Here is a 27,092-nt window from a genome sequence, read left to right on the forward strand (position 1 = left end):
GCGCCCTGATGCGTCCCGTCTGTATCTCAGCCCTGCCCAATCTTGATCTCGCTCGGGATCAGGCTCCGAGGTATTCTATACGGCAGCCCGCTTGAACTACATCCCTGCCCCTCACCTTACTTAGCACCCCGGAATCGTATCAATTAGCCAAAAAGAGAAAAGAGGATATTCGCCCCAGCCTTTCCCATGGCCAAAAAGAAGAAGCCAGCCGGCAATCCTGCGCGTGGCTTTGCAACCACATCTGTGGCCAGCAAACCTAAACCCGATAGGTCTGTCGCTGACGCCCCAGCTAGAGAAGTTTCTCAAGCGCAGTCAAAAGAAAGCCAAGCAGTACCAGAGCCGGTATCTCAGGTACCCCAGCAGGCTACATTGCCAAAAGAGGAAGTTGCACAAACTCCCGAAGAGCTCGAGGCCCAACTCGAGCGCGATGAGCTTCAATTGTTAGTTGAAAAGCATGCTGCCAAAGTCCGCCGCGAATCCAGTCGTCATGTTACACGCTTCCAGACCGACCGCAGGCTTCTGCGCAGCCAGTCTTACTCTATCGCCGTTCATGAATGGCTGCCCGGAGAGATCCTGGACAGCATCATACTCTTAGCACAAGCAGAGTCCAATGATTCAAACAGGAGGCAGGGCCAACAGTCTTTTCTGAAAACATTGACCGAAGACGATGCCATTTTCAAACTATGGACGCTTGATTTGACCCTCCGTGAACTTGGCTTCGCAGACAGTCACATCGAACCTGTCTTAACATGGCTCTGCGCCAACGCCGCAGGTGTCGATGCGTCATCTGGTATATGGGGTTTTCAAGAAGCCTTGGAATGGCTTGCACTCGACCAGTGTGAAGATTTCAATTTTTCATATGAAGAGTCGCCGCCCAAACGCGCAGCTCTCGACGCTCCTCCTTCGCGGCCTGGTAAGTCGTCCACCTCCATGTACACTTTAGTGCACCTCGCTAACCATAAATAGTTACACCACCCCGTGAGGCGTTGGCAAAGACCGCAGCCACACCAGGAGCCTCAACGCCTGCAAAAGCTAATGGCTCTACGCCTGTCGAAAACGACCAAAGTGATATCCACGTCAGCGATATCGACAGCGACATTGAAAGCGAGGACCTCGTCCCCACATATCTCAAGATCAAGAGCAAACTTTATGAGATTGACCCACAGCTCGTGGAAACAACTACACGAAAGTCACAGAAAGGCGCAAAGTCGAAAAAGCCCGAGCCCGTCGCTCCCCAGACACCGGCTGTTCGAAAGTTACTCTCTCAGTTGCAACAGCTGAAGTCGGATACTTTATTCGATGAAGACGAAGCTGAGGAAAAGTGGCCAGCCAGGCGCAATCAAATCGCCCGGAACCAAGCCGAGAAACGGCAGCGGAACGGTACACAGCCCCAAGTTCCGAAAGAGCAGAAAGAAAATAATGAGACCCAACCTCAAAAGTCGATTGAAGCCGAGGTGCCCGCAGCTGAAGCACCACCAGTTGCTAGTGAAGACGATGAGGATATGGATTTGCTCGGTGAAATGTTCTCTGCAGTTCCTGACTCACCATCGAAATTGGAAACTACGCCCAATGGCGCAGGTTCTGCTGATGTGACTATACGTGATTTTGGCAAGGCAAGCGGAGTATCTCCCCGCAAAGTGCTCGAAGAGGCGGTTCGCTCAAGGTATGCAACAAATGATCTCCGCTTTGAGCATATCAACTAAACATCGTTAGGGACTCTGGTGCGAGTTTGTCGTATGCAGTCATCTCACCTACTATGTACACTTGCCGACATTCACTTACTATCATTTGGTCAAAGGATGTTGATGTCGAATACGACACCGAAATTGCTGGAGTGACTGTGACTCCTTATAGAGGGCAAATTACATTCGCAGCAATCGACCTTGCAACCGTGTCCGTTGAGCAAAGTGAGAGCTACATCTCAGTTGTTGCACTTTTCTCCATCTCTGCCGCCTCGCCGAAGGACGAAAAGGTCCATCTACGACTGCCACCAAACTGGAGAGAACTTTATAGAGAATTTCTCGAAAGTCGAAAGACGCGTCTGGATGCTGCAGATCGCGATGCCATAAAGCGCTACCGTTCATTCGTCCAGGATCAAGTTGAAAATGAAGAGTCGGATGGTGTTGTTTTCACAAATCGCTTCAAGATGCGTAACCAGGCCGCTACAGGCTCTAGTGGATCAAACTCGGGGTACAACACGCCAATACGCCAACACGAAAGTCTAAGGGATCTATGGGCTGCCAAAACCTCTACTACTTCATATCAACACATGCTTGTCGGCCGATCAAACCTTCCGGTCTTTGGTTTCAAGGAGTCCATTCTGTCAACGGTGGACAAGAACCAAGTCACCATAATTTGCGGTGAGACTGGGTGTGGAAAGAGCACGCAAATTCCGGCGTTTGTTCTCGAGCACGAGCTTGCACAAGGCAAGGCATGCAAAGTCTACTGTACCGAACCCAGACGAATCTCCGCCATTTCGCTTGCGCAACGTGTGAGCGAGGAGCTGGGCGAGGGGCCGAAAGATCTTGGTACTATGCGCTCACTTGTCGGTTACGCAATCCGACTCGAGTCTAAGATGTCATCACAAACTCGTCTAGTGTACGCAACTGTAGGTGTTGTACTTCGCATGTTGGAGTCTTCAGGAGCTTTACAAGAGGTTACGCATCTGATCATTGATGAGGTCCATGAAAGGTCTATTGACACAGACTTTCTCCTTGTTATTCTGCGGTCGCTGATGGTACGTCGGCCTGAATTGAAGGTGATATTGATGAGTGCTACCGTTGACGCCGCCAAATTCTCCCGATACCTCAACGACGCACCCATTCTAACAGTGCCTGGTCGTACATTTCCAGTACAGACACGATACCTCGAGGATGCTATCGAACTGACGCACTATACGGGGGCATCTGAGCAGAACACCAACACTACTACCAGCGACAACGACGAGGATGACGAAGTCACAAGTGACAAATCCGGCATTCCTAACAAACTCCCTGGTTACAGTGCTGCAACGCGCAATGTGCTCTCGAATTACGACGAATACGCCATTGATTACGATTTGATTACCAGACTTATTGAAACCGTTGCCTACGACCCGCAACTGAGCCGCTTTAGCAGCGCCATTCTTGTGTTCCTTCCAGGTATTGCCGAAATCCGCCAACTGAACGATATTCTGGCTGGCCACCCTTCGTTCAAAGCTGATTGGTATGTGTATCCGTTGCACTCTACCATCTCAAGTGAGGATCAGCAGGCTGCATTTTTGATTCCTCCACCGGGTGTGCGCAAGATTGTGCTCGCGACAAATATTGCAGAAACTGGAGTAACGATCCCGGACATTACCTGTGTCATCGACGTTGGCAAGCACAAGGAGATGAGATTTGACGAACGGAGGCAGCTCTCACATCTGACGCAATCTTTCATCTCAAGAGCCAATGCGAAGCAGCGCCGTGGCCGTGCAGGCCGTGTTCAGGAGGGATTATGCTTCCACCTGTTTACGAAATACCGTCATGATAACCTGATGGCTGAACAACAGACGCCGGAGATGCTGAGACTGTCACTGCAAGATTTAGTTATGCGTGTTAAGATTTGCAAGTTGGGAGATATTGAGGCAACACTTGCTCAGGCGCTCGACCCACCCACGTCTAAGAACATCCGGCGTGCCATTGATGCACTTGTGGAGGTTGACGCGCTCACACCAAGTGAAGAGCTCACCCCGCTTGGTCGCCAAATTGCAAAGCTTCCATTAGATGCACACCTAGGCAAACTCGTGTTGCTAGCTTGTACTTTTGGCTGTGTCGACGTTGCCATCACCATTGCTGCAATTCTTTCTTCCAAGTCTCCCTTTGTGACACCTTTCGGAGCAAAGCAGCGTGCTGATATCGCTCGACTTGGATTCAAGAAAGGCGACTCGGACCTACTGACAACATACAATGCCTACAAAGCCTGGAAATTAGTATGCACAACTGCCGGCCGATCAGAAATGCAATTCTGCCATAAGAATTTCCTCAGCGCCCAGAACCTAGGCAACATCGAGGATCTCAAAGCACAGCTTCTCTCATCCCTCGTAGAAGCAGGCTTCATACAAATGACGCAAGACGAACGCCGAGCCCTGAACCGCTACAGAAGCACACCGCGCCACCGCGTATTCGTCGAAGTACCACCCCAATATGACACCTACTCAGACAACGACCTCCTCGTCAACTCCGTCATCGCAACGGCCTTTTACCCCAAGATACTAACGCGCGAGGGCAAGGGATGGCGCAACATATCCAACAACCAGACCGTCAGCCTCGCACCCACATCTGTCAACAAGGGATCGTCAACTGCGCATTTCCTATCCTACTACCACATCATGCAGTCCAGCAATAAGTTCTACAACGCTCACTCGACATCCATTGCGTATCCCTTCGCCATGGTCCTCATGGTCGCTGCGGATCTCGACTTCAAACTGCACGCTGGCGTGATAAGTCTACCGGGCAACGTAGTCAGGTTCTCGGTAAGGGATTGGCGGGTTGCCGTGGGCTTGAAAGTGCTTAGGCGCAGAGTCAAGGAGATCTTAGCGGGTAGCTGGAAGAATCCTGCGAGACAATTAAGCCACCGTGAGCAAGAGTGGATAGGCTTGTTTTTCAGGATCTTTGAGCAAAAGTTTGAGAAGGAAGAAAGGATTAGGGAGAAGGCGGCTGGAAAGGCGAAGTAGAAGGGTAGATGACTGGCAATGGCAATGGAAATTCTTTTTTTTTGCACCAGGATGTTTGATATTTATTGTGTATGTGTTCTTGCTTAAATGAGACTCAGTTGCAAAAAAGGGTATGTATGTAAAGAGGAGAGGTTTCAGCTTGCTGGATTTATACAGATGGCTTCTCGAACTCGGCCTTGCCATCCTTGATAGTGGCATATCTCACTGTGCCAGATGCATCCGTGTTTGGTATGGGTGCCTTTGTGCCTTGTTCGCCAATAGACTTGATTTCCTCCTTGATCTTCCTTGTCACGGCGTCTTCGACCGCGCCAGGCGGGCTGTCGGCAATCTCATCGACGTCTCGTAGTGTGAGAACGTCGCTGATGCGTGAAGCACGCGACTGGACGAGCATGGTTGTTGGGCCCTCGAAACGGAGGAAGAGCTGGGTAATGTTAGTCAGTATGTGAGTAAATACTGTAGGTCATGTGTTCAACGCACCCTGTCTCCCCAGACTGTCCTCCGCATCCATGTCTTGAGGGTGTGGTATGTAGTGGCTAGCGCGCGCCATGTAGCCGTCTTGCTCATTGTTCGGAAAAACTGAGTGTTCTGCACCAGCGAGCCGAAGCCCAGGTCTGGAACTTGGAATCGCACATTCGACGACTTGAAGCGGAAGGGGACGGGTGGGGCGTTGGAGGCTGTGTATGCTACCACGTTGCTGCGTAGTGGGGTTAGTCAAAGATGGTGGGTGGGCGGTTGTTCAGGCAAAGGCGGCATACCTGGGGTGGGCTACGTAGCTCTCACCAGCCTTGACGTGGACCTGGTAGATCTGGCCGTTTCCTGTCAATGCGAGTAGGCCCCTGCCTGTGATGTATGTGTTTCCCCAATGTGCCAGGCCGAGCTTGACATTGTATTGCGGCTTCAGCTTCAATGTGAGGCCAGTCCACGCAAGCAGCGCCTGTCTTTGGCTGATAATCCAGTCATCCCTTCCGTCTAGGTTTACTGAGACAATGCTCGATATGGGAGTTTTGGTGGAGATGAGGGCCGTGACGGGGCTGGTTGACGACACTTTTTGATAGAGGAATGGAATGCCGACGGGCGCGCGCTGAAAAGGCTCGAGGACAGACAGGGTGGAGAGAGTGTTTTCCGACTTGCCGCTGAGGCCGACGAGGGTACCGCGGCGGGTGTAGAGCGTCTGCGAGGCCGAGAGGGAGACGGAGAGGAGGGAGAAGGGTGTGCCGATGACGTCGAAGCGGGCGTCTGCGCAGGCCGAATATTTTAGCAGGGTCGCCTCGCTAAGGCCACAGAGAAATGCATACCGGGCGTGTGCATGGGCGTGGCGGTGCCCTCAACACTGACTGCCTGCTGCAGGCTTGGTTCTGGTGACGGGCTGGTGGCCGAGATGTTGATGCATCGCGCCGCAATTGATGGGCGACCAGTGGGTGTGCATGTGCGGGCCAGGTTCGCCCAGGGCGAGGCAGCCGATCGTAGCATGGCTGTGCCGGGCAATTGGCGTGTATGTGTGGGTGTCGAGATGGTTTGTTGAAGGAGTAGTAGTAACCGCAATGGCAGTTATTATTATTATTATTAGCAGTATCGGCCGGAATTAATTAGTCGTTATGATGCAAGCTCGCCCGCCCGCCCGCCGCAAACGCGCTAGACAAGGTGGGATGGGCTGCATCCATGTCGGGTGGGCTTCTCCAGGTACTCTCATATGACGTGCTCGTCTTCCTCTCTTCCGCCACTTTTTGTTCAAGCAATTGAACACACGCGCAGATTTCTTGTTCCTTTTCTTTGCTCCAGGCGTGTCTAACATGTCACTGCTGTCATGTTAATTCCACCTCTTGCCCGCGCCGCCTGTCGGCCGGGTCTTCACGCATCCACGCTGCGCCTTCATCCTGTACACCACGGCATCCGCGTCTTCACCTCGTCTCCTCTTCATAGAAAAGATGCTCATGGCGAGCGGCCAAAGCCGGGCTCTCAGCCTGCACTCGAGGCTACCAAGCCCGCAGCCAATGCTACGGCTGCGAAAGCAAAAGTCGCAAAGGCAGATCCGTTGCTTCAAGAACAGGTCTTGACCAACAAGGAACAGCGCAAAGCTGACTGGGCCATTATCAAGGAAATGTCGCAGTATCTGTGGCCAAAGGACAACATGGGCACTAGATTCAGGGTTGGGCTGAGTGTAGGGTTGCTGGTTGGCGCAAAGCTGCTCAACGTGCAGGTCCCCTTCTATTTCAAGAGCATTGTAGACGCCATGAACATAGATTTTGCTGCTGTAGGCGGTACCGCGACTACCGTAGCAGGCTCGATGATTATCGCTTGTAAGCTAGACCCAGCAATGCATACTCGTCCCATTTTGGCTGAGACTACGACCAGACGGCTTGACCCGTATCGGTGCAACTGTATCCCAAGAACTGCGAAACGCCGTCTTTGCCAGTGTTGCTCAAAAGGCCATTCGCAAAGTGGCCTGCAGTGTCTATGAACATCTACTAAGGCTGGATCTGAGTTTCCATTTATCAAGGCAAACAGGAGGCCTCACAAGGGCCATTGATCGTGGTACAAAGGGCATCAGTTTCTTACTGACTGCTATGGTCTTTCACATATTCCCCACTGCACTCGAAATCTCGCTTGTATGCGGCATTCTAACATACCAATACGGCTGGCAATTTGCCCTCATCACCGGCACTACAATGACTGCTTACTCTGTCTTTACCATCATGACCACTTCGTGGAGAACAAAGTTTAGGAAACAGGCCAATGCTGCTGATAACAAGGCAGCTACTGTTGCAGTCGACTCCATGATCAACTATGAAGCTGTCAAGGTATTTCTCCTGAACAAGTTTTGTAGTATTCTCTATTAATGTGTATAGTACTTCAACAATGAAAAGCATGAAGTCAAGCGTTATGACAAGGCCCTTCAGGACTATGAAAAGGCCTCTATCAAGGTCGCCACTTCCCTGGCCTTCCTCAACTCGGGTCAAAACATTATCTTCTCCTCTGCTCTGACTGCCATGATGTATCTCGCTGCCAACGGCGTCGCAACCGGACAACTCACCGTTGGCGACCTTGTCATGGTCAACCAACTCGTCTTCCAACTCTCCGTCCCCCTCAACTTCCTCGGTTCCATGTACCGTGAACTCCGCCAGAGCCTGCTCGACATGGAAACTCTCTTCAACCTGCAAAAGGTCAACGTCACTGTCAAAGACAAGCCCAACGCTCCCCCACTCGTCCTCAAGACGGGCGAAATCAAATTCGAAAATGTCTCCTTTGGCTACCGTCCCGACCGTCCCATCATTAAGAACCTCACTCTGACCATCCCCGCCGGCAAAAAAGTCGCCATCGTCGGTCCCAGCGGCTGCGGAAAATCCACAATCCTCCGCCTGCTCTTCCGCTACTATGATCCACAGGAAGGTCGTATTCTGATAGACGGCCAGGATATCCGCGACGTCAACCTAGAGAGTCTTCGCCGCGCAATCGGAGTAGTACCTCAAGACACGCCTCTTTTCAACAACACCATCCAGCACAACATCCACTACGGCAATCTAGACGCCACTCAAGACCAAGTCATCGAAGCAGCGCGACGCGCCCGTATCGACGAGACTATCGCTCGGTTCCCCGATGGCTACAACACCATGGTCGGCGAGCGCGGCATGATGATTAGCGGAGGTGAGAAACAGAGACTCGCCATTGCGCGATTGGTCTTGAAAGATCCGCCGCTTTTGTTTTTCGATGAAGCTGTATGTTGCCCTCTACTTCCCCCCACCCGCCTTCTATGAACTAACAAAATAAAACAATAGACGTCAGCGCTAGATACCCACACCGAGCAAGCACTCCTCTCCCACATCAACTCTCTCGTGAGAGAAAAGAAGCGGACATCGGTGTTTGTGGCGCATCGTCTTCGCACAATCTACGACTCTGATGTTATTATCGTGTTAAGCGAGGGTGGGGTCGCTGAGAGTGGGACGCATCAGCAGCTTATTGATCGGAGTGGGTTGTATAGTGAATTGTGGAGTGCGCAGGAGACTATGTTTGTTGAGGAGGGAGAGGGAGAGAGCGTAGAGGTAGAGGGTGAGGTGAAGAAGTAATGAGTAGAGTGGGAATGCTAAAAAAAAAGGAACATGAACTTTTGTACAAATGAACAGTTTTGAATATGGGTTCACTTAATTTCCTCAGTATTACATTTATAACTGAGATCCCCAAGTCCTTGCACTTCCCCATTGATACAAAGATCTTACTCCATCCCTTTCCTAAGAGTGCCAGAATTCCATAACCCGTACAAGTGCAAAAGCTATCACATCTACACAGCCAACCTCGACCTCCCTTCTACTCCGCCACCTCCGCCGCCAACTTCAAAATCTCTTCAACACTCTTCCTCGCATTCTTCGGATCCTTTGCAACACTCTGCCAAATCTCACCATGCCTCGGCTCCGCCAACGCCGCTTTGGCCAGCGTATCCTGCAATTTCTCCTCGGTACCATGTTGTAGCAAAAACTTGTAATACCACACCCACGCATCGCCGAAATCGCTATCATGAGTGACGGCTTTAACGAACCAGGTCGCTGCTTTATCGAGGCGGCGCTCAGCCCAGAAGATGCGGCCGACGACGCAGAAGAGTAAGGCGTCTTTTTCGACTTTCTTGATGGCTTCGAGGGCGCGGGGCTTGCGCTGCGTGCGGGATTCGAGGTGCATGATTTTTTCTGCCCAGAGGAGACCGGATTTGGGGCATTGTTGCAGGGCGGAGGCCATGAGTTGCTGGGCTGCGCTGATGTTGTTTTGGCGGCGCTCGAGGCGCACTTGCTCGAGGAGGATGTGCTCGGATTTGGGGTTTTGCTGGCGACCGCGGTCGAGGGTTGAGCGGGCTTTGACGATGGCGCCTTGTTTGGCTTGGAGGCGGGAGAGGAGGATGAAGAGGACGGGGGCTTTGGGGGCGGCTCGGGTGCCGATGTTGAAGGCTTCGTGAGCTTCGGGGAGTTTCGAGAGCTGCTCATAAACTTGGCCCTTGATTGCGTGGAGTTTCCAGCTGCCTGGCCAGTTTTGTAATCCCTGGTTGCAAATGTCGATGGCCATCTCAAAGTTTCCTAGTTGTCGTTCAAGAACCGCGGACTTCATGTAGATGCGGTCTGTAGCTGCAGATTCACGCGCTACTTGCAGGAAGCTACGCGCCTGTTCATAGTTGCCGGCATCCACCTCAAAGTCGACCGCACGTGTGTAAAGCATTTCATTACCGGGGAGCGCCTCAAAACTTCGGCCCAGCACCTTGCGAGCTCCTTCAGGGTCGCCTGATTGCCACATTTCTCGAGCATAAAGCAACCAAAGCGATTCTGATGTGGGGCAAGCATTGACTGCCCGTTCAAGTACGCTAAGGAGTGAGTCCATGGTACCGTGGTGCTTCTCCAGGTCGGCAAATGCATGCCAAATGGTTGTGCTGTAGGGGAATACGGCAACAGCGAATCCTAGAATAGCCCTGGCCGTCTCTGGCTTATTTCGGTTCAAGACGCTTCTCGCATCCTCCAGCCAGATGTCTCGGCGTTCATCGTCTTCGTCAAGGCCCCATCCAACAGTTGCCTTGATAATAGCAGTTGCTGTGCCCTTGTCGCCTTGCTCTTCGCAGATTTCTGCCTGCGTGATCCACTCCTCTCGCTTAATCATAGCATTCTCTTTGATGAGAGACTTCACAGCTCGAGTCATGATCGTGTCCAGCATTTCCACCTTTCCTAGCTCCTCCTGAAGTCTACAGGCGTGTATCCAAATGGCCCAACTGGTGGGAATGGCTTTGCGGGCTTTGTTGAGAATCTGCTGTGCAGCCTCTGGTTCTGATACACGCGCATACGAGATCCACAACTCTTCAGACAGCGGAACAGTCTCGGTTGCTTTGGCGAACAAAAGGCGTACAGCGTCAAGCTCCTCCGTATCGTTGATCAGTGTTTTCCACAGTTCTACACTCTGAGGGTTGTGATCCAAAGCCTGCCGAGTAACCTTCTTTCGCGCCGCAGGTGTCTGCTCTAGGTCGATGGCTGCTTGCCACAGCTTCACGGCCTTTGTGTTTTGCTTGATACCATTTGCCGCAATGACCTTTGCGTTGTGCAGGTTGTCACGGTTCAACCGAATCGCTTCCTCCCAGACTACGACAGATCGAGGGCAAAGCTCACAACCTCGGGCAATGACCTTCTTAGCAGTGTGGATCTTTCCAGCTACCTCTTCCAATCGTGCTAGCGCAACATATCCAGGTCCGTTGTGTACGTTGGTCTTGACGGCAGACTCTAAAAGCACACGCGCCCGATTAATGTCCTCGACCGGTACCTCTTCACCCATGGCTTCTTTCTTGCTTAGGGCAGTCATATATCCCTTGGGGTCTACTGATGTTGCCGTACCAGAAGTTGTCGATGTCTGGGCACCGGGTGCACTGGCTGCTGAGTCGAGTCGTACTGTGAGGGCGGAAAGTTGAGCTGCACCAATACTTGCGAGATTGGTGGTCATGCCGTCGGCGTCTCCCGTGGATATCGATGTATCGAGTTCGCCACTCTTGGATGCGGCAGCCAGAACGCTATCTGGGACTGCATAGGATCTGGCGTTAGCCATGCGGGCTTCACGCGCACGCTTGGCTTTACCCGTCATATCTCCAACCTCGGGCAAGGCTGCCCATTCTTCTTCGGAAACGCCACCGAGGGCACGTTTTAAATCGGCGAATTGGAGTTGGATCTTGGGGTTGTTTCTTTCGTATTCTTCGCGTTCTTTCTGTTCGCGGGCTTCCCTACGGCGGACACAATCGGTATCTGTTCGTGGAAAAAAACACGATGAATACTTCGACAATAAAGATAGAGGGGAAGGGCAGTGGAAAAGAAACAGGATGTACCAACCTTCTGGCTCTGCGACGCTTGTCCATCTTCTCATCAACTTCTTGGTATATGCGATCTGCCTCGTCATCCTCCTTGTCGTAGTTCATACCACTCGAGAAGAGGCCGACTTCGTTATCAGGGTCCTGGAACCGGTCTTCATCTTCGTCCCTCTCTTCGTCCTTCTTCTCAGTAACACCGTACGCAGATGGGGCGGCTTGGCCTAGCGATGCGGCGCGCTTTGCTAGCATCTCCTTCATCTGCTCCTCAGACGGACCCTCACGGGCTGGACCGAGATCGCTTCGGGTTGTGAAACCCGTCGCTCCTCTACCCAATCCAGCCACATAGTTCTCGGGCGCGGGCATCGACAAGAAGTCGCGTCGACTCATGGTGGCGGTATTTGTGCAGCTCTCCGAAAGAAATAGTTATTGGGCTCCGGGCTGGATATATGCGCAGAATGCGCCAAAGACCACTGCAGTCTGGCCGTGAAACACCTGGAAGACGTGGAAAGATGGTCGCCGAGCTTTCCGGTACCAGTGCAGCTGTCTGACGCAGAGTTGTGTGTAATTGCTAAGTTTGGTGTTGGAAGCGGCGTTGAGGTGACGCGACGTCGATAATAATTTGAGACTAGGTCGACGCGCATCACGTGAGTGCACCGCTCCAGCCACGCTAGCCCGAAAGGTATGTTTGCGACAGGCTGGTTCTTCACATGCGATCAATTAAAATCAGAAACTAAGATATATTACAATATCTACCTTCCGAATCAGATCGTATGAGCTAGAAGAGGACATCTTTGGTTCCAAAAGTAGTGCATGATCGTAATGCTCATGCTTCATCATATACCAAGTTCCTTTACACGATCTCCACAATATCGTAATGTGCATTCCCATGATGGTCCAACTAAACTTGCGCTCAGTAGTACTTCACACATATTTCTGAAGCGTAGTTTTGCCAATCATGTCCGTCCTCGCTCAAGGAGCAGCAGTTTGAGGTTCCGGCGCTTTCCCGTTGGCAGCGTGGAGGGCATGGCGTGGAGAGATGGGTGGTAGTGGTGGAGCTGGCTCCTCAGCCGCAGCTACTGCATCGCCCCTCAGGGACCGCCCACTACAACGCATCAGTACGCAAGTAGATAGGAAGTGCATTGATCTTGCCTTTTCGTTTTTCTCAGCTTTCCTCCGAACCACTTCTTCAGACTCCGACTTGTGGATGGCCGTTCGGGCTCTGGGGCAGGGGATATATCCGACTGCAATACACTACTCGCCTGGCTGTGCGGGCTGAGCTGGCTAGCCTCTGGTGTGGCGTCATCATCCTCGAGCGGTGGAGCCCACCTTTCGACATCGCCATTGACTACTACGAACCAGGCCAGCTTTTCCCCTGGCGCAACCTTGTCCCGCAGCTCAGTGATGGCGGCGCGCTGGTCGTCGGTTATTTCAGCACCCTGGACTTCTTCTATATCTACCCCAAGCTTAATTTCGTGCACAATGTCACAGACGTATGCGTGGGGCTGGTCTTTGACAGTAAAGTCGTCAGGGTCGTACTGCTCAATGAATTGCAGGTTCGGCAGCTTGGCCATTGTTTCTGGCCATTGATCCTTGAAGTTCTTCGTCATACAAGCAACTGTCGCAGGGGCCATGAGCCACTCCGGGGCGGCATCGTCGAGGTTCTGGAGAATGATGTGTATGCGAATCTGTGCACGCGGCCACCGGAACCCATGTACAAGCCAGGTGGGCATGTCGGGACACTATACGCAGCCGTGTCGCAACTTGAAAGGCAAACGTGCTGTGGACGAGAGAGTGGGTGTTGAAAAGTGGGTTTGGAAGAAGCGGCAGAATTCGGAGTGTTGATGCAAGTAAGCATGGACAGACATGGTAGACAAAGCACTCAACAGCCTCTGGCGAACAGGTCGTACATGATTGTTTGCAAGCCAGGGTCAAGTTCCGAGGAGAGGGTTTTGGCGTGGTCTAGACAAAGTCTGTCGACCGTGGGCGACTTGACTGTACGAATATGCGCGCTAGGAAAAGGAAAGAGGCAGCGAATGCGAGATGAGACGGCACGGTGACCTGGCAATAAATCGAACCATGATAAGGGCAATGGGCCCCGATTGGGTTTGCACAGTGTGCCAGTCTGTACATTCACGGTTGCTGTGCCGAGAGGGTTGCGGGGGGAAGTCGGGACTAGCACTGGGATCAGGAGAGCTTGCGACGATCCATTGCAAGCCTCCGTCCAGCCCCGCCCACGCTAATGCAACGTCGCTCCCGATGGTAAATATACAGACTAGGGACAGATGATCATACAGAACACTGCATGCTCTGTGCATGGCGTCATGGAAACACCAGCCTGAACCATATCCACTCCACACCATCCATCCGGACGTGGCATCATGCCTCTGTACGTCCTTGTCCCCTTTGCGCCCGATTACGCTGGACGTCCTAACAAGCATACAGTCACCTACTGGGCAAGAAGGTATGCGATGCAACTCTTGATTCGTAGCAACCCAGCCCTAACCTATCCCCTAGTCATGGAACGTCTACAACGCCGACAATGTAGCGCGCGTCAAGGCCGACGAGGCTGCAGCTGGCGCCCGTGAAGCTGCCCATGAGCAGCGCATGCAAGAGCTCGATGCCCAGCGACGCGCTGCCATTCTACGCGGTGAAACGCCTCCACCACTTCCCGAGGAAGCCTCACCCAAGCACTCAGATGCGCGGGCTTCGAACAACAGAGACGAGCGCGGATATGGCCCAAAGAGGAGGAAGCTTGCTGGTGAGGATGACACCGACATGGATATCCGCTTGGCCAAGTCCATCACAGCTCCGCACGACGATGACAAGCTCGATGCTAAGGTCTTGAAACTACGAAGCACGGCGATCGATGCTCCTCTGCACGACCATGCCGGCCACATCGACTTGTTCCCCGTCGATATGAAGGAGGCTCTCAAGCGCGAAAAGAACGCCGAAGTAGAAAAGGAGAAGCGCAAAAAGGAAAGGGCATTGGAAGACCAATACACCATGCGCTTCTCGAATGCTGCTGGAAGAGGAGGAATAGAGCAGCCCTGGTACGCGGCTCAGCAGAAACTGTCGCGGGATGATGGGAATGACCCAGACAGCACACGCGATGTAGCAGCATACGAAGGTTTCGTGAACAAGGATGTCTGGGGCAACGAAGATCCGCGGCGCAAGGAGAGGGAGCAAGCACGTATATCATCCAACGACCCTTTTGCTTTCATGCAACAAGCCCAAGCCCAGCTAAAGAAGGCCAAACGCGACAAAAAGCTATGGGCCGAGGACCGCGATAGAGAGTTGCGCGAGCTGCGAATGACACAAGAGCAGGAAGAGAGTAGGAGCAGACATCACAAGCGGAAAAGAAAAGACGACCATGATGACAAAACCCGTGATCGCGACTCTGCTTCTTCACGACACAAGCACCACCAGAGAAGTCGGAGCCGTAGCCGGGACCGACACCATCATAAATCTTCACATCGCAGTGAGAGGCGACGGAGTCGTAGCAGAAGTGAAGACCGAGACCGGGATTGGGATCGGGATCGGCACAAACATCGCAATCGCCCACGCGAAGGCCGTGAAAAGTCTAGGACAAAGTAATGTTAGAGTACTTGGTTAGAGACCAAGAAGAAGAAATCGTTCAATGATATCGATTAGGCGAGGAGAGGCTGTATCCCAGTCTATGGTATCTGGTTCAAACGAATAGATCAATCTCATCATTATTGTCCCTGTCTTTGGAAAATTCACTTCATTTTTGATATCTCGTCAGCCCTATTCTTTCTTTGTCAAGCATGGTGAAAGTAAGAACCAGATATGCGAATTACAGAGAAGAAAAACTACTCGTTTCAAGTTTAGAACATAGATTTTATAGTTAGATGATGAACATTGATGAAAAATAAATTGATTAGAGTGTAATTTCATCTAGGCTTGTCTAAGATTTAACTGTTTCTGGCTGTACTACGGAAAGTGAAGAAGATATCCTGAAAGTAGGCATGGTGGCTTTGGTAGATAATTTCATGAAACTCGTTTTATAGTAATCCTTTAGTTAACTTCTAGAAATCGAAACCATATAACTAGCAAATTTCAAATTAATTAATAACTGAAACCCCGTCCCCCCCCGAAAAATCTTGATTTTCGATTTGCAGTACCAAAAGAAGGAAAAAGATCTGAATTGTTGAATCTTTGTGAATTTTCGCTCGAATATTATGGGAAAGGAGCGTATGAATAAGATCACTTGCGTCCATTCATTGACATTCATTTTTTTTAGCGATGAAAGGGTTCCAAAAGTCATGGCGGATTTCATAGATACAAGAATGGGTATATTGCATTAAAAAACTACTTCCGAGTATCTGCAGCGTAGAACAAAACTCCCCTTCTCACTGCCATTACCGGCCAGCCCCAACCACCTTCACCTACATTCAACACACCAAAACCGATCTTCAAATCTTATTCTCCGTACCCTTCTCCCTAACCTCCGCATCCCCCACCCCACCAACCCTCTCATCCGCAAAATCCTGCCTCGAACCCTCCGCGTGTAAATCAAACAGCGGCTCCATTGGCTCCACATTCCTCCTCAGCACATGTTTCTTAAGATACCAGGGCAACTTCCTCCTATAATACGCTGAAAACTGTCGATTCCCCACATCAAACACCGTATCCAGTTCTTCAAGGGTTAGCGCTTTCGTTTCAGGGAGCAGGAAGTATGCGTAGAAGAAGCCGAAAAAGTTCCAGCCGGCGTACCAGCAAAAGGCGCCGGTGGGGGTGAAGGCGGCTTCGAGAGCGGGCCAGGTGAGCGAGAGGATGAAGTTGAAGCCCCAGCAGGTGGCGGTGGCGAAGGACATGCCGACGTCGCGGAGGTGCAGAGGGAAGGCTTCGGCGGAGTAGGTGAAGGGGACGGGACCTTCACCGGGGGAGTAGACGGCCATGACTGTGGGGAAGGATTAGTGGTGCTGCTTGGTAGAGAGTGCAATGTAGAGGGACTGAACTTACAGGTATAAATGGCAGCTGCGATGGATGCGAGACGGCCTTGTGTTGGTGTGCCATCTGGGTTATTAGGAAGGTAAAACGATAAGCCGCACCAGAGCAGACAAATTCCCATTAGTGGGAATGTGGTTAGTAGGAGATTGCGGCGACCAAATGTGTCGATGGTGTAGATGGCGGGGATGGCGAAGAGCCAGTTTGTTATACCCGTGCCCATGGACGTCAGCAGTGCTTCTGATTCACTGAAGCCGGCAGATTGGAAGATGGAAGTACTGTAGTAAGCGATGACCTGAGGAAAACCATTTTAGCAATTCCTTCTGGTGAAAAGTTGGGGGAGTGACGTACGTTTACTCCGCAGAATTGTTGCATGAACATGACGAAGAAAGCGCTCTGAGCAGCACGTCGGTTACGACGAACCAGGAAGAATTCTCGAACTGGGTTCCTGCCCTCACGTTGTGCATTTTCAATCTCGAGGAGCTTGTACGCGTAGTACATGTCGCGTGCTGCTTGTATCTTGTTCCAGCGGAGGCGGCAGAGAGACTGGAAGGCTCTGTCGAATTTTCCTTTTTCCATGTACCTTGACGCTGTTAATACTTGTTGTAATCCCATATTCAAAGAGACGATACGTACCAGCGCGGCGATTCTGGACAGAAATAGACTTGGACGCAGACGATCATCGGAGGTATGCTGGTGCTGGCCAACATCCACCTCCATGGCGAATTCGGTCCCCCAATGATAGTTACATTGTGGAACGCAACGGAGACGACAAAACCGAGCATGATTCCAAAAGCAGTCCACATCTGCCACATCATCGTCAAAGCTCCACGGATAGTCTTCGGTGCAGACTCTGCGGCGTAGACGGGAGTGGTTGAAGACTTTGCGCCGACAGCGAAGCCCAGCATGAATCGAGCGGCGAGAAGGTTTGGCCCTTTTTGTGATTGTTAGTGCATGAATCGAACACGGTTGTACATAGATGACTTACAGCTCTCGCAAACCGCCATCCAGATACCTGTAATGAAAGATATGATGCATGAGATGAAAATGGTACCCCGGCGACCAAAGTACTTGTTCAGTGGCGCATTGGACCAGCAGCCGATAGCCGCAGAGCAGAGGTATGGAGCGCCGTTGAGTAAGCCACGGAGCCATACTTGATCTGCGGAGATGTTGAACTCCCGGAAATAGAATCCCTGCAGTATGATCAGCCGAGGAAGGTAGCAACAAGAATGTGAGTGAATTGACGGACCTGAGCGCCGTTCACGGCTGTTTGATCCATTCCTTGCACGATAGCAGAACCAGCACAGAGAATGACCAGGAAGTACAACATTAATGGCTGCGACCATCGATGAGAAGTCTCGCGTCTGAGGATGTCCTTTTCTTCTTCTGAAAGGGAGTTCACGTATTCAAACCCATCCTCGCGCTGGCCCACTCGAGCGATCAGTGCACCCTTGCGGAAGGAATCAAGGTCGTCTTGGAGTCCTTTCTCTGTACACCAGGCTTCGACATCAGCCAGAACCTGTTCCTCACTGAGACCCGCTAAAGGGTTGCGAAGTTTGGCAGCGACAGATGCTTGTCGGTGTTGCGAGCCGGTATGTTCATTATGTTGTGCTGTGTTGAAATCGGACTTGCTGCTGCCTGAAGATGAGACGGTGGGCTCAGTAGCCTCGATATCTGGTTTACGGCGAGACATGGTGATGACTAGATATGAAGGTCGCCTCTAGGTGAATATTTCCCAGTTCAAGGGAAACTCGCCGATCACAAAGTGGATAAGACAAGAAGACACGCAGCAGGCACGAGCGAACCGCGACCGCCCGAGTTATATAGTCATTCTGGGGGCCACAGAGGATACCCGCTTTTCTCTCCATGAAAGAGCGGGTCAGTGTCTGCCCCAGAGATCTGTCCCCATAGTCTCTCCACACCATCCAACATGTTGGCACATGTAACCATACATGGCAACCAGGCAACGGGATGGCCGTACCAAGACATGAAGTTGTATTTTCATAGAGCGGTTGTTTCTGGGACTATGTCATAGTGGATACATCGTGCTTGGGAGCTTCTCGGCGGAAGCGAGTTCTGTACTTGGCAGCGGAGCGCACCATTCCTCCCAAGAAGGCACGTGAAGTCTGCCGGTAGGCTGACCGATGTTATTTGGTTGGTTCCAACCAATAGCAGATATAGCGGCAAGCGACTTGAAGAACACTGGTTGTGATAGCCGCTGACGACACACAACGCGGTGGACTTGGCGTTAGGCGGGAGGCGTACACAGTACTTGGCGAAGAGTATCATTACTAGAAAAGGCAATCCGCCTTATCCACTCGGCAGCAAGATCCGCTCTCTAACTCAACGCACTTGAAGCTGCTGTGAGATTCGGTCTTGAGAAGCGTGGGCCCCACGCGTAGTGAGCCCTAGATGTAGTCCGGAACTGTTAGAAGAATGTTAGTGAATCATCTGACCATCGCACAGACGGAGAAAAGAAATGCGCAAAATCTTGGATAGTTTTTGTCAGCTGCATAGCGGAAAAGTTTGATATTTAGAAAAAGTCCATGCTATTGTTATGGGTGAGAAACGATCAACTGCCCCCAAACTTGGGAGGTTTCCTGCCAGTCGTCGTCTATGCATGTATGTATGTGTTCGCACTCAGTCCTTCGAATTTTAGCCGCCGAATAGTGGAGAGCATGAATCTAGCCATCAAAGGGTCCGAAAAGCCTAGAAACTTGTTGAGACTAAGAAAACACTTTTGTTGTTAGTGCGAGGCTTCAGTCCACTTGGGCATTTCCCCATGCGCCCCGCAGTAACAGATCCTCCAGCCCCCTCGCCACGGTCTCATTTGAGACTTTTAGCTTGAGATAGTGCTGGCTGGTTATACGTTCGTCTTCAATCCAGACGTTGGTGCCGTTAGGGTATAGATAGTTGTACCCATTTTCGTTTCCGTATTCGAACCAGTTGCCCAGACCACGACCAGCATATGCCATTGCCAGATGATCCCAAGAATACTGTGAAACATTGGCCCCACCCCACCACTCAAAACTAGTTCTTACTGGGTCACCAGAGGGGCCGCATGTAGTGAGTCGTGCCCCTGTTAGAACTTCTACGCCGACTTCTGCTCCGAGGAAGGTCATAGGTACAACGCTCGGCCATGTGTTAACGACATGGGGTGCTTCTTGAACAGCAAAATTGTACTCTTGATCGAAAGACCGCTCTGCTAGGTATCCACCACCCATGACGACTAACTCCTTTACCTTCGCTTTCACCAGACCGTATCCATCCAAGGGGGAATATTTGTCTGCTGTGGAGTTCAAGAGACCTGATAGAGATCCCATGAATCCAAGGGAGACGATAGTTATGCTGTCGTTCTTTGCCTCGCCAAGTGTTTTGCGATACAATTCCACGGGGTCCCAGGTTTTGTTTACCTCAAACCAGGGAACGGAGCCTCCGGACCATTTGGCAGCCACTCTGCTCGCATACTCTTTCCCAAAGGGTTCAGAAGAAGTCACATTGGTATAAGGCCTTCGTAGTCCAATAGGAATTGATGAATACCCGTAGTAGTTAACAATGGCAGATGCAGCGAGCGCCGAGTATGTAGAGTTAACGTTGACGTTTACAGCGAGAAGTTTAGTGTTTGGTAGAGTGGAAGCGAGAAGGAGCGCTGCAGTATCGCTAATGTAGTGTAAGTCAGGGTATTAGCCGTATTTGGCACGTGGCCGTACTCAATGGCGTCGAATAGATCAGTGTCTACAATAAATTCCTTTGTCGGTTGAATTGCTGACTCGACAAATGACAGCAACGATAAGGCAGCTATCGCTAATATCCATTTTAAAGAAGCAAACATGGTGGCTAGAAAGTGGACTGGGTGATAGTTCCAGCCCAGATCGAGGATGGAGAGAGAGTGCGAGGATGTACAATATTTCTCTTCGCGAAGACGGGATTTAAGCAAACAGCCTATTCAAAGGCCATGATAAGCCGTGCGTAACATCGAGAATTCGGTCCGTGACACAGCCCCACTATAAAAGTTCAGGGCATGCAACTATTGACTGTAGTGACGATCCCGAGGGCATCAACCGCCTCTGCAATGAGATATGGGCGATAAGGAAGCATTGGTGTTAATGTCAGATGACCACACAATACATTCAGAAATACTGCAAACCCGATGAAAGCATATCTTTTGCTAATGTTCATCATTGAATGCAGTTGGAGCTTGATGTTTCTTTGAACGCAAGATTGCCGTCGACAGTATGTGGGCGAATGACGTGATCGCTTTGGGCAAGCGCCGATTTTGAGGTGACATGGCGTGCTGCAGTCGACGTGTATCTCCGCACGCCGTTCCCGAACCCCACTATACAACAAAGACATAGTTTATGAGTATGAAGAACTCTTCTACTATTTGGTTTGCGATATCGCTACTGGGAGTGTCTGCTTTGCATAGAGATGGCCCAAGCGCTCAAGACGTCATCGACAGGCTTCATCTCGAACCAAATCCAGAAAAGGGCTATTATCGACAGACGTTCGAAGATGCCGGTAACGTCAATAATCGGTCCTACTCTACGACTATCTATTACCTATTAGAGGGTGAAGTTGGTCCTTCATACTGGCATCGCGTCGTCGACGCTGTCGAGATCTGGCATTATTACGCAGGTGCACCGTTGCAACTGGACCTGTCGTGGAATAATGGGACAGCGACTGAGCATAAACTCTTGGGAGACAATATTTTCGCGAATCAGAGTCCGCAAGTCGTCATCGAGAAAGGGCGCTGGCAAAGAGCTACCAGTTTGGGCACTTGGACGCTTGTTGGGACGACCGTAGCCCCGGGATTCTCAGAGGAGGGCTTTGAAGTACCAGGACCAGAATTTGAACCAAATGATAGCAGATAGGGATCGATGAAACTGTTTCTTGATCGACGATGAGTTGAGTTTGGTCAAACTGCACCTCACATCAACACCCAAGGCAAGCTGCCTGTATCCAGACGCGGCACCGCGGTAACTTTAGATCACAATTAAATATCAATGCGCAAAGAATCAATGAACATGCCACAAATTTTCGGTTCATGTTCGAAAAGATTAGTTCCATGGCTTCAGAGCATGTCATAGAATGGAGCGCAGGCCTGTCAAGCCACTAAGCCTCTAACCCATCCGTAGCAGTGGCGCAGCAAGTGCGGTAATCCTACTCGTGTTGCTCTCATTTCCACATGTTCGGTACTAATAGATTTCTTCCAATCAGAACTGTGCGGCATGACATACGCGGTGTCGATTGTCCGTTCGCTTACTTGTCGGACTTCGCTGGCTCGCTTAAAGCACAGCTCTGCTGCCATGGCGCTACAGACCCCGATGCCAATGCCAGGTTCATGAAGGTATGGCCGATTGCAGCAGGACCCTGTATCTCAGCTCATTTTTTGAGACAATTACACGGAGTGATAGTGTAGTTGGCGTACTGCGAAGATTGCCGACGCACTTAATCCAGGATTCTAGTATGTGACACAAATCTATTTCTAAATAACGCTTACCATAAACCTAGGATATTTAACTTGGAGACAGCTTTGGCATCGGTGAACCTTCTGAAACTTGTTCGATCAAGTTCTCGGATCCTGCACCAATAAAGAATATATTGTAGAACTAGCGTGATGCACGTAATCGGGGGATATGTAGGTAAGCACTTATTCTCCTTTCCAGTCGTTACTTTTTCTAGTAATGTGGAAGTGCATGAAGTTTGTGTCAGGGATATTCTATACAGAATAAGAGTGAGGCTTTGATCATATTAGACATGAATAGCCAACAATTACTGACCAAAAGCTTTCTTGAATGTGCTTTGCAGAATATCCAGCCTCAATCGCTGCCAAGTTGGACACACGCAAATGGGCTACTCTAACTTCGAAAATCAAACATACTAAATGAAGACTTCAGAAACCAAATCACTGAATTCTCAAAGGGATACTTCGTGTTTCAATAAACTTCGTTCGTTCGACTTGTCATTCGCACATGTTTTCTTGGGCTCTCAGGTGCATTTCCTAATACGACTAGTCGAAACATCCGGCCTTCGGACTTCCTCTCGATGAGGCGCAAAGGACCTACATACTCGGTTCCCATGATTTTGAGTGATTGGTTGTAAATCAGCACATCATGAAAACAGGCACATGTTACAACCATGGCTGACATCTCATCTGACATCTCATCAGCCATCTCGCTTCTATTAGCTATACTGAACAACAGTCTCAAACTATTCAAAACTACCGGATTCGGACTCCCAGAGCCGGTTTGTCGGTTTCGGAATCCGTAAATCCTTCTGTGGCTTTGAATAGAGAGGCAGCTTAGTGCTAAACTTGGCTTGAAGGGAAAACAATGAGCGGAAAGTCGGTGTAGATGTTGACTATCCTAGCGACGAAGTAGGCAGCCATTTTCGGGCTGAGTTCTCCACTAGTATGTGTCCTTGAAAAGGTTTCTCACTATTCGACGCCTTCAACTGTTATCGCAACATCAAATTTCCGGTGACTATGGATAGAGCTGATTATCCTCTCGTATTCACCTACTAACATGGAAAAGTGGTGTGTATATCCTGAGTCCGTGAATATTGAAGGCGTTCCAAGAACAAGACCGGGCTTGTGTAGTCGTACGAGAAGGACAACGTGATGCAGAGGATGAAGAATCCTAAGGATTTTCAGTGAATATAAGAAGTCGGAAACACGCTGCTTCTCTACATCAGAGCAGAATTTGAACTGCAAGAGCTACATTGGAAAACCACCTTCTCTTCCTTCTTTCAGTCTTTACAGAGGAACACTCATTACCTTCCATTGTACAGTAGTACAATGAAGTCTATTCACTTCCTTGGGACTGTCCTGCTAGGGCTTTCCCATTCCCTTGCCAACGCAGCAGCTATTCCCAATGAGTTCCCTTCTTTCGCTCCTTTTACGCCCAAGCGTGATGGTCTCGAAGAGCGCCAGTCACCAGCCTCCTGTATCAATGTTGGAAACACTCCAAACACGAGACACTGCTGGGCTCCGGGCTTCACGTCCTCGACTGACATGTACACATCCTGGCCCAATACCGGAGTGGTTCGCTCTTACAACTTGAGGGTTGAGAACACGACTTGCAATCCCGACGGTGCTGGCTCAAGGGTTTGCATGCTTATCAACGGAAGATACCCAGGCCCAACCATCGTCGCCAATTGGGGAGACACCATCAGGGTCACTGTACGCAACCTTTTGCAATCCAACGGCACTTCCTTCCACTGGCACGGCTTCCGCATGCTTAACAAGAACATCCAAGACGGTGTAAACGGTATCACTGAGTGTGCTGTGGCCCCGGGCGACTTCAAGACCTACGAGTTCCAAGCCACCGAGTATGGAACAACTTGGTATCACTCACATTTTTCGCACCAATACGGAGATGGCGTTGTCGGCACGGTCATCGTCAATGGACCAGCAACGGCAAACTACGACGAAGATCTTGGTGTGATGCCAATCACCGATTGGTACTACAAGACAGCATACCAAGCTGCTTCCATCGCCTTCCAGAATGGACAGGCTGGATTGGGTCCGCCAGTCGGAGACAACATCTTGATCAACGGAACAGCTAAGAATGCTGCTGGAGGTGGCTCATGGAACAAGGTCACTATCCAAGCCGGAAAGCGCTATAGGCTCCGACTTGTCAACACTGCAGTGGATACCAACATGTTGGTTAATCTCGATGGCCACCCATTCCAAGTCATCGCAACAGACTTTGTGCCCGTGAACCCATACAACACTACTCATCTCCAGATCGGAATCGGTCAGCGCTACGACGTCGTCTTCACCGCAAACCAAACAGCAGGAAACTACTGGTTCCGTGCTGTGGCTGACGGACTCTGTCAATCACGTGCCGCTCGCGAAGGCCGTGCCATCTTTACCTACCAAGGACAAACTGTGGCTGACCCTACTTCCACCACCCCTGCTTCCCCATTTACCGCATGCGTCGACCCAGTGACAACCCCCAAGATTGCAAAGGATGTACCCAGCAGCACCTTCGCTGCCCAATCCAAGACTCTACCCGTCGCTTTCGGCCCTGTCGCGGCGAACGGTAACACCGTCCTATGGACTATCAACGGTACCTCGATGATCATCGACCCAGGAAAACCCACAATCAAGTATGTTGCAGAGAACAACAACAGTTTCCCTCAGTCATACAATGTTGTTCAAGTCCCATCCACTTCTGCATCTACATGGACCTACTGGGTGATTCAACAAGCCGTAGGAGCCCCGCCCATTGCTCACCCCATCCATCTCCACGGACATGACAGCTACGTCCTAGGCGCAGGTGATGGTCAGTTCAGTTCCGCCACGCACTTTAGTCAGCTGCGCTTCACCAACCCTCCTCGTCGGGACGTTGTCCAGCTCAAGGGTGGCGGCTGGCTAGTTCTCGCTTACCCTACCGACAACCCAGGAGCTTGGCTGATGCATTGCCACATTGTAAGTCGGACACTTGCTTCCTTCGCTATGAATTCCCATGCTGATATATCCACAGGCTTTCCACGTAGGCATGGGTCTCAGTGTCCAGTTTCTTGAACGTAAGCAGGAGATCAATCTGCCGGCCGCTGGTTCCGAATGGAACAACAATTGCAACAATTGGGCTGCGTACAAGGCTGGTACTACGGACGTGTGGCCCCAAGATGATTCTGGTCTTAAGAAGCGATGGCCACCTCTTATTGAGGGCCGTTCGACTTTCCGGCTAGACTAGGCGTCCCATATGCGAAGTTTGGCGACTGTGGCGCGAGCGTGGAGCGTGTCCTAAGGTGTGGCCTTGAGGTTTGGAGTTTCTTTTTCTTCTTCTCTTACGCTTTCTAAGCTTCTTACACTCGCTACCACCTCCTTTGATTTCCATACATTCTTATCTCCTCTCGTCAGATCTTTCTCTTTGAGTTCGCGCACCTTGTCGCGGCTCAAACCTTGTATATATTCGGAGCAGGTACTTTGTTAGTGCTTGTCAGCGCACGCATACACAAATCAAGCCTATCATTTCTCGAGACCCTGGTCTGTTTATGTGAACTTGGCTTGCGGGGTTAGGTGTTGGTTGAGATCGTCGGGTACGATGGAGAGAACTCCGCCAAGGTACATGGCGCACAGGCAACCAACCAAGATCTTTGTCGAGAAGGCGAGCGGTCGAGTACGGGACCCTGCCTCACACCATGTTCCTGGATAAATTCTGACACCTGTCACCGGTTGGGTCAGCATCTCTTAGCCCCGGCCACTTTGCGGACCCACTAAACCTTGTATCGAGTGCATCTGCGGTACCGCTGAGGCTCAATGTTGACATCTGACGGGACAACGGGCTGAAACATGCGGCCCTGGGTTCCGCAACGGGCCTACTGCGAATTATATTCTAGTCTGTTGAATGAACTACCAAGTCCAGTATACTTATATACCCCGCAGTTCCATGTGCTCACGGAGAGTAACGCAATAGGGAAGACTCCAATATTTCGTCCTGTACTCATAAATGAGCACTGCCTCCTTCTAGCTTCAAACAGTCTTCCTCGATTTCAGTTGCGTTGAGAAAAAATGGCTACTGTAACTTCTCAAGCGCAGCCGACTCACTCGCACACCAGTGTCGCTTCTGATCATATCGACAAGGAACCCAGACTCACGCACGCTCAAACCAATATCACCATTAGTCCAGAACTGTTCGAAAAGCTGTACTTGGCGCCCAAGGTACCTCATGCCAATGAACGCGTCACCCAGTACGCGAATGCTGTTCCTCTCGGTTTCCTAGGGTATGACTTGACAATGCGTGCGCTTTGATGTCGAGTATACTAAGCTTCAATTCTAGTTTCGTAATCTCCACCTTCTCCTTCGCCATGGTTCTCATGGGCTGGGGCGGTGCAAGTGGTCTGCAGTCCATCGCGTAAGCAAATGGCCAGTTCCTACCCTTTAGTTGCGTGCTAACAATTTCTAGTGGCATCTTCTTCTTCACTGGCCCTGTTCTGCTCACACTATCTTGCATCTTTCTCTGGATTCAAGCTCAATTCTTTCCCATGATGGTCACTGGATTGTTCTCGGTTTTCTGGCTATCATTTGGACTACTGCAACTCCCTTCGGCTGGCATCGCTGCTTCTTACTCAGCTACCGGAAACGCAGCAGAGGGTGCAGCGAGCAAAGAGTTGAATGCTGGCCTTGCGCTTTTTTGTATTGTCTGGGGCTTTGCTATGGCGACTTTTGGAATCTTCACGATTAGGATGAATCTGGTCTTTGTAGGAATCTTTTGGTTGGCAGCGACAGCCACCTGGGTACTGAGTGCAGCATACTGGGAGGTCAGCAAAGCAAACTTTGGTAAGGCAATGAAGTTGCAGAAGGTAAGTTTAAATCTTTCTCGTTGGTTTCTGCATCATTCTAATCGTTCGTAGGCTGGTGGCGCTCTAAACTTCGTAGTGGCGGTACTGGGGTGGTATATGCTCATCGTAATCATGATGGCTGAAATGCGCTGGACCGTCAATCTACCAGTGGGAGATCTTACGCATTACTCGCCCCACGTGCCTAGTTCTTCCGAACTAGGCCCTACCCAGCTCAACGTCAACCACCAGCTCAACGTCAATTTTGCTACCCCCCACCACTTTGACTCAATTTTTCTCCACAACAATATGTCGCAACGCTTTGGGACT

At 50.8% G+C, this 27,092-nt stretch overlaps 11 protein-coding genes across 11 annotated transcripts; 6 read left to right on the top strand and 5 right to left on the bottom strand.

Annotated features, from left to right (window-relative positions):
- Positions 1-186: 186 nt before the first annotated feature.
- Positions 187-4,696, top strand: COCCADRAFT_95719 (uncharacterized protein; the record flags this gene model as incomplete). Its single annotated transcript, XM_007713933.1, has 3 exons — positions 187-913; positions 967-1,663; positions 1,714-4,696. The coding sequence occupies 3 exons, from the start codon at positions 187-189 to the stop codon at positions 4,694-4,696; spliced, it is 4,407 nt and encodes a 1,468-aa protein (XP_007712123.1).
- Positions 4,697-4,844: 148 nt separating this feature from the next.
- Positions 4,845-6,166, bottom strand: COCCADRAFT_4898 (uncharacterized protein; the record flags this gene model as incomplete). The annotated part of the gene is made up of 4 exons (XM_007713903.1): positions 4,845-5,117; positions 5,174-5,390; positions 5,452-5,932; positions 5,992-6,166. 4 exons carry the CDS (start codon positions 6,164-6,166, stop codon positions 4,845-4,847), a joined length of 1,146 nt encoding a protein of 381 aa, XP_007712093.1.
- Positions 6,167-6,500: 334 nt separating this feature from the next.
- COCCADRAFT_95683 (uncharacterized protein) lies at positions 6,501-8,757 on the top strand (the record flags this gene model as incomplete). Its single annotated transcript, XM_007713934.1, has 4 exons — positions 6,501-6,993; positions 7,049-7,494; positions 7,543-8,409; positions 8,470-8,757. The coding sequence occupies 4 exons, from the start codon at positions 6,501-6,503 to the stop codon at positions 8,755-8,757; spliced, it is 2,094 nt and encodes a 697-aa protein (XP_007712124.1).
- A 238-nt stretch (positions 8,758-8,995) lies between these two features.
- Positions 8,996-11,894, bottom strand: COCCADRAFT_26134 (uncharacterized protein; the record flags this gene model as incomplete). The annotated part of the gene is made up of 2 exons (XM_007713909.1): positions 8,996-11,473; positions 11,526-11,894. 2 exons carry the CDS (start codon positions 11,892-11,894, stop codon positions 8,996-8,998), a joined length of 2,847 nt encoding a protein of 948 aa, XP_007712099.1.
- A 582-nt stretch (positions 11,895-12,476) lies between these two features.
- On the bottom strand, positions 12,477-13,237 carry COCCADRAFT_36627 (uncharacterized protein; the record flags this gene model as incomplete). The annotated part of the gene is made up of 2 exons (XM_007713935.1): positions 12,477-12,609; positions 12,657-13,237. 2 exons carry the CDS (start codon positions 13,235-13,237, stop codon positions 12,477-12,479), a joined length of 714 nt encoding a protein of 237 aa, XP_007712125.1.
- A 648-nt stretch (positions 13,238-13,885) lies between these two features.
- COCCADRAFT_26136 (uncharacterized protein) lies at positions 13,886-15,101 on the top strand (the record flags this gene model as incomplete). The annotated part of the gene is made up of 3 exons (XM_007713910.1): positions 13,886-13,893; positions 13,950-13,968; positions 14,022-15,101. The coding sequence occupies 3 exons, from the start codon at positions 13,886-13,888 to the stop codon at positions 15,099-15,101; spliced, it is 1,107 nt and encodes a 368-aa protein (XP_007712100.1).
- Positions 15,102-15,940: 839 nt separating this feature from the next.
- On the bottom strand, positions 15,941-18,168 carry COCCADRAFT_95701 (uncharacterized protein; the record flags this gene model as incomplete). The annotated part of the gene is made up of 6 exons (XM_007713936.1): positions 15,941-16,428; positions 16,491-16,770; positions 16,827-17,058; positions 17,112-17,409; positions 17,464-17,668; positions 17,725-18,168. The coding sequence occupies 6 exons, from the start codon at positions 18,166-18,168 to the stop codon at positions 15,941-15,943; spliced, it is 1,947 nt and encodes a 648-aa protein (XP_007712126.1).
- Positions 18,169-19,234: 1,066 nt separating this feature from the next.
- Positions 19,235-20,307, bottom strand: COCCADRAFT_4904 (uncharacterized protein; the record flags this gene model as incomplete). The annotated part of the gene is made up of 2 exons (XM_007713904.1): positions 19,235-20,135; positions 20,186-20,307. The coding sequence occupies 2 exons, from the start codon at positions 20,305-20,307 to the stop codon at positions 19,235-19,237; spliced, it is 1,023 nt and encodes a 340-aa protein (XP_007712094.1).
- Positions 20,308-20,839: 532 nt separating this feature from the next.
- Positions 20,840-21,346, top strand: COCCADRAFT_4905 (uncharacterized protein; the record flags this gene model as incomplete). Its single annotated transcript, XM_007713905.1, has 1 exon — positions 20,840-21,346. The coding sequence occupies one exon, from the start codon at positions 20,840-20,842 to the stop codon at positions 21,344-21,346; it is 507 nt and encodes a 168-aa protein (XP_007712095.1).
- Positions 21,347-23,271: 1,925 nt separating this feature from the next.
- COCCADRAFT_95673 (multicopper oxidase) lies at positions 23,272-25,177 on the top strand (the record flags this gene model as incomplete). Its single annotated transcript, XM_007713937.1, has 2 exons — positions 23,272-24,909; positions 24,965-25,177. 2 exons carry the CDS (start codon positions 23,272-23,274, stop codon positions 25,175-25,177), a joined length of 1,851 nt encoding a protein of 616 aa, XP_007712127.1.
- An 818-nt stretch (positions 25,178-25,995) lies between these two features.
- Positions 25,996-26,954, top strand: COCCADRAFT_77469 (uncharacterized protein; the record flags this gene model as incomplete). Its single annotated transcript, XM_007713938.1, has 4 exons — positions 25,996-26,207; positions 26,264-26,338; positions 26,390-26,786; positions 26,838-26,954. Coding segments are annotated over 4 exons (801 nt in total), but the record flags the coding sequence as incomplete, so codon positions are not given.
- Positions 26,955-27,092: the final 138 nt, after the last annotated feature.

Source organism: Bipolaris zeicola (genome assembly GCF_000523435.1).
Source record: "Bipolaris zeicola 26-R-13 unplaced genomic scaffold scaffold_70, whole genome shotgun sequence".
In the NCBI taxonomy this organism is placed as follows: domain Eukaryota; kingdom Fungi; phylum Ascomycota; class Dothideomycetes; order Pleosporales; family Pleosporaceae; genus Bipolaris; species Bipolaris zeicola.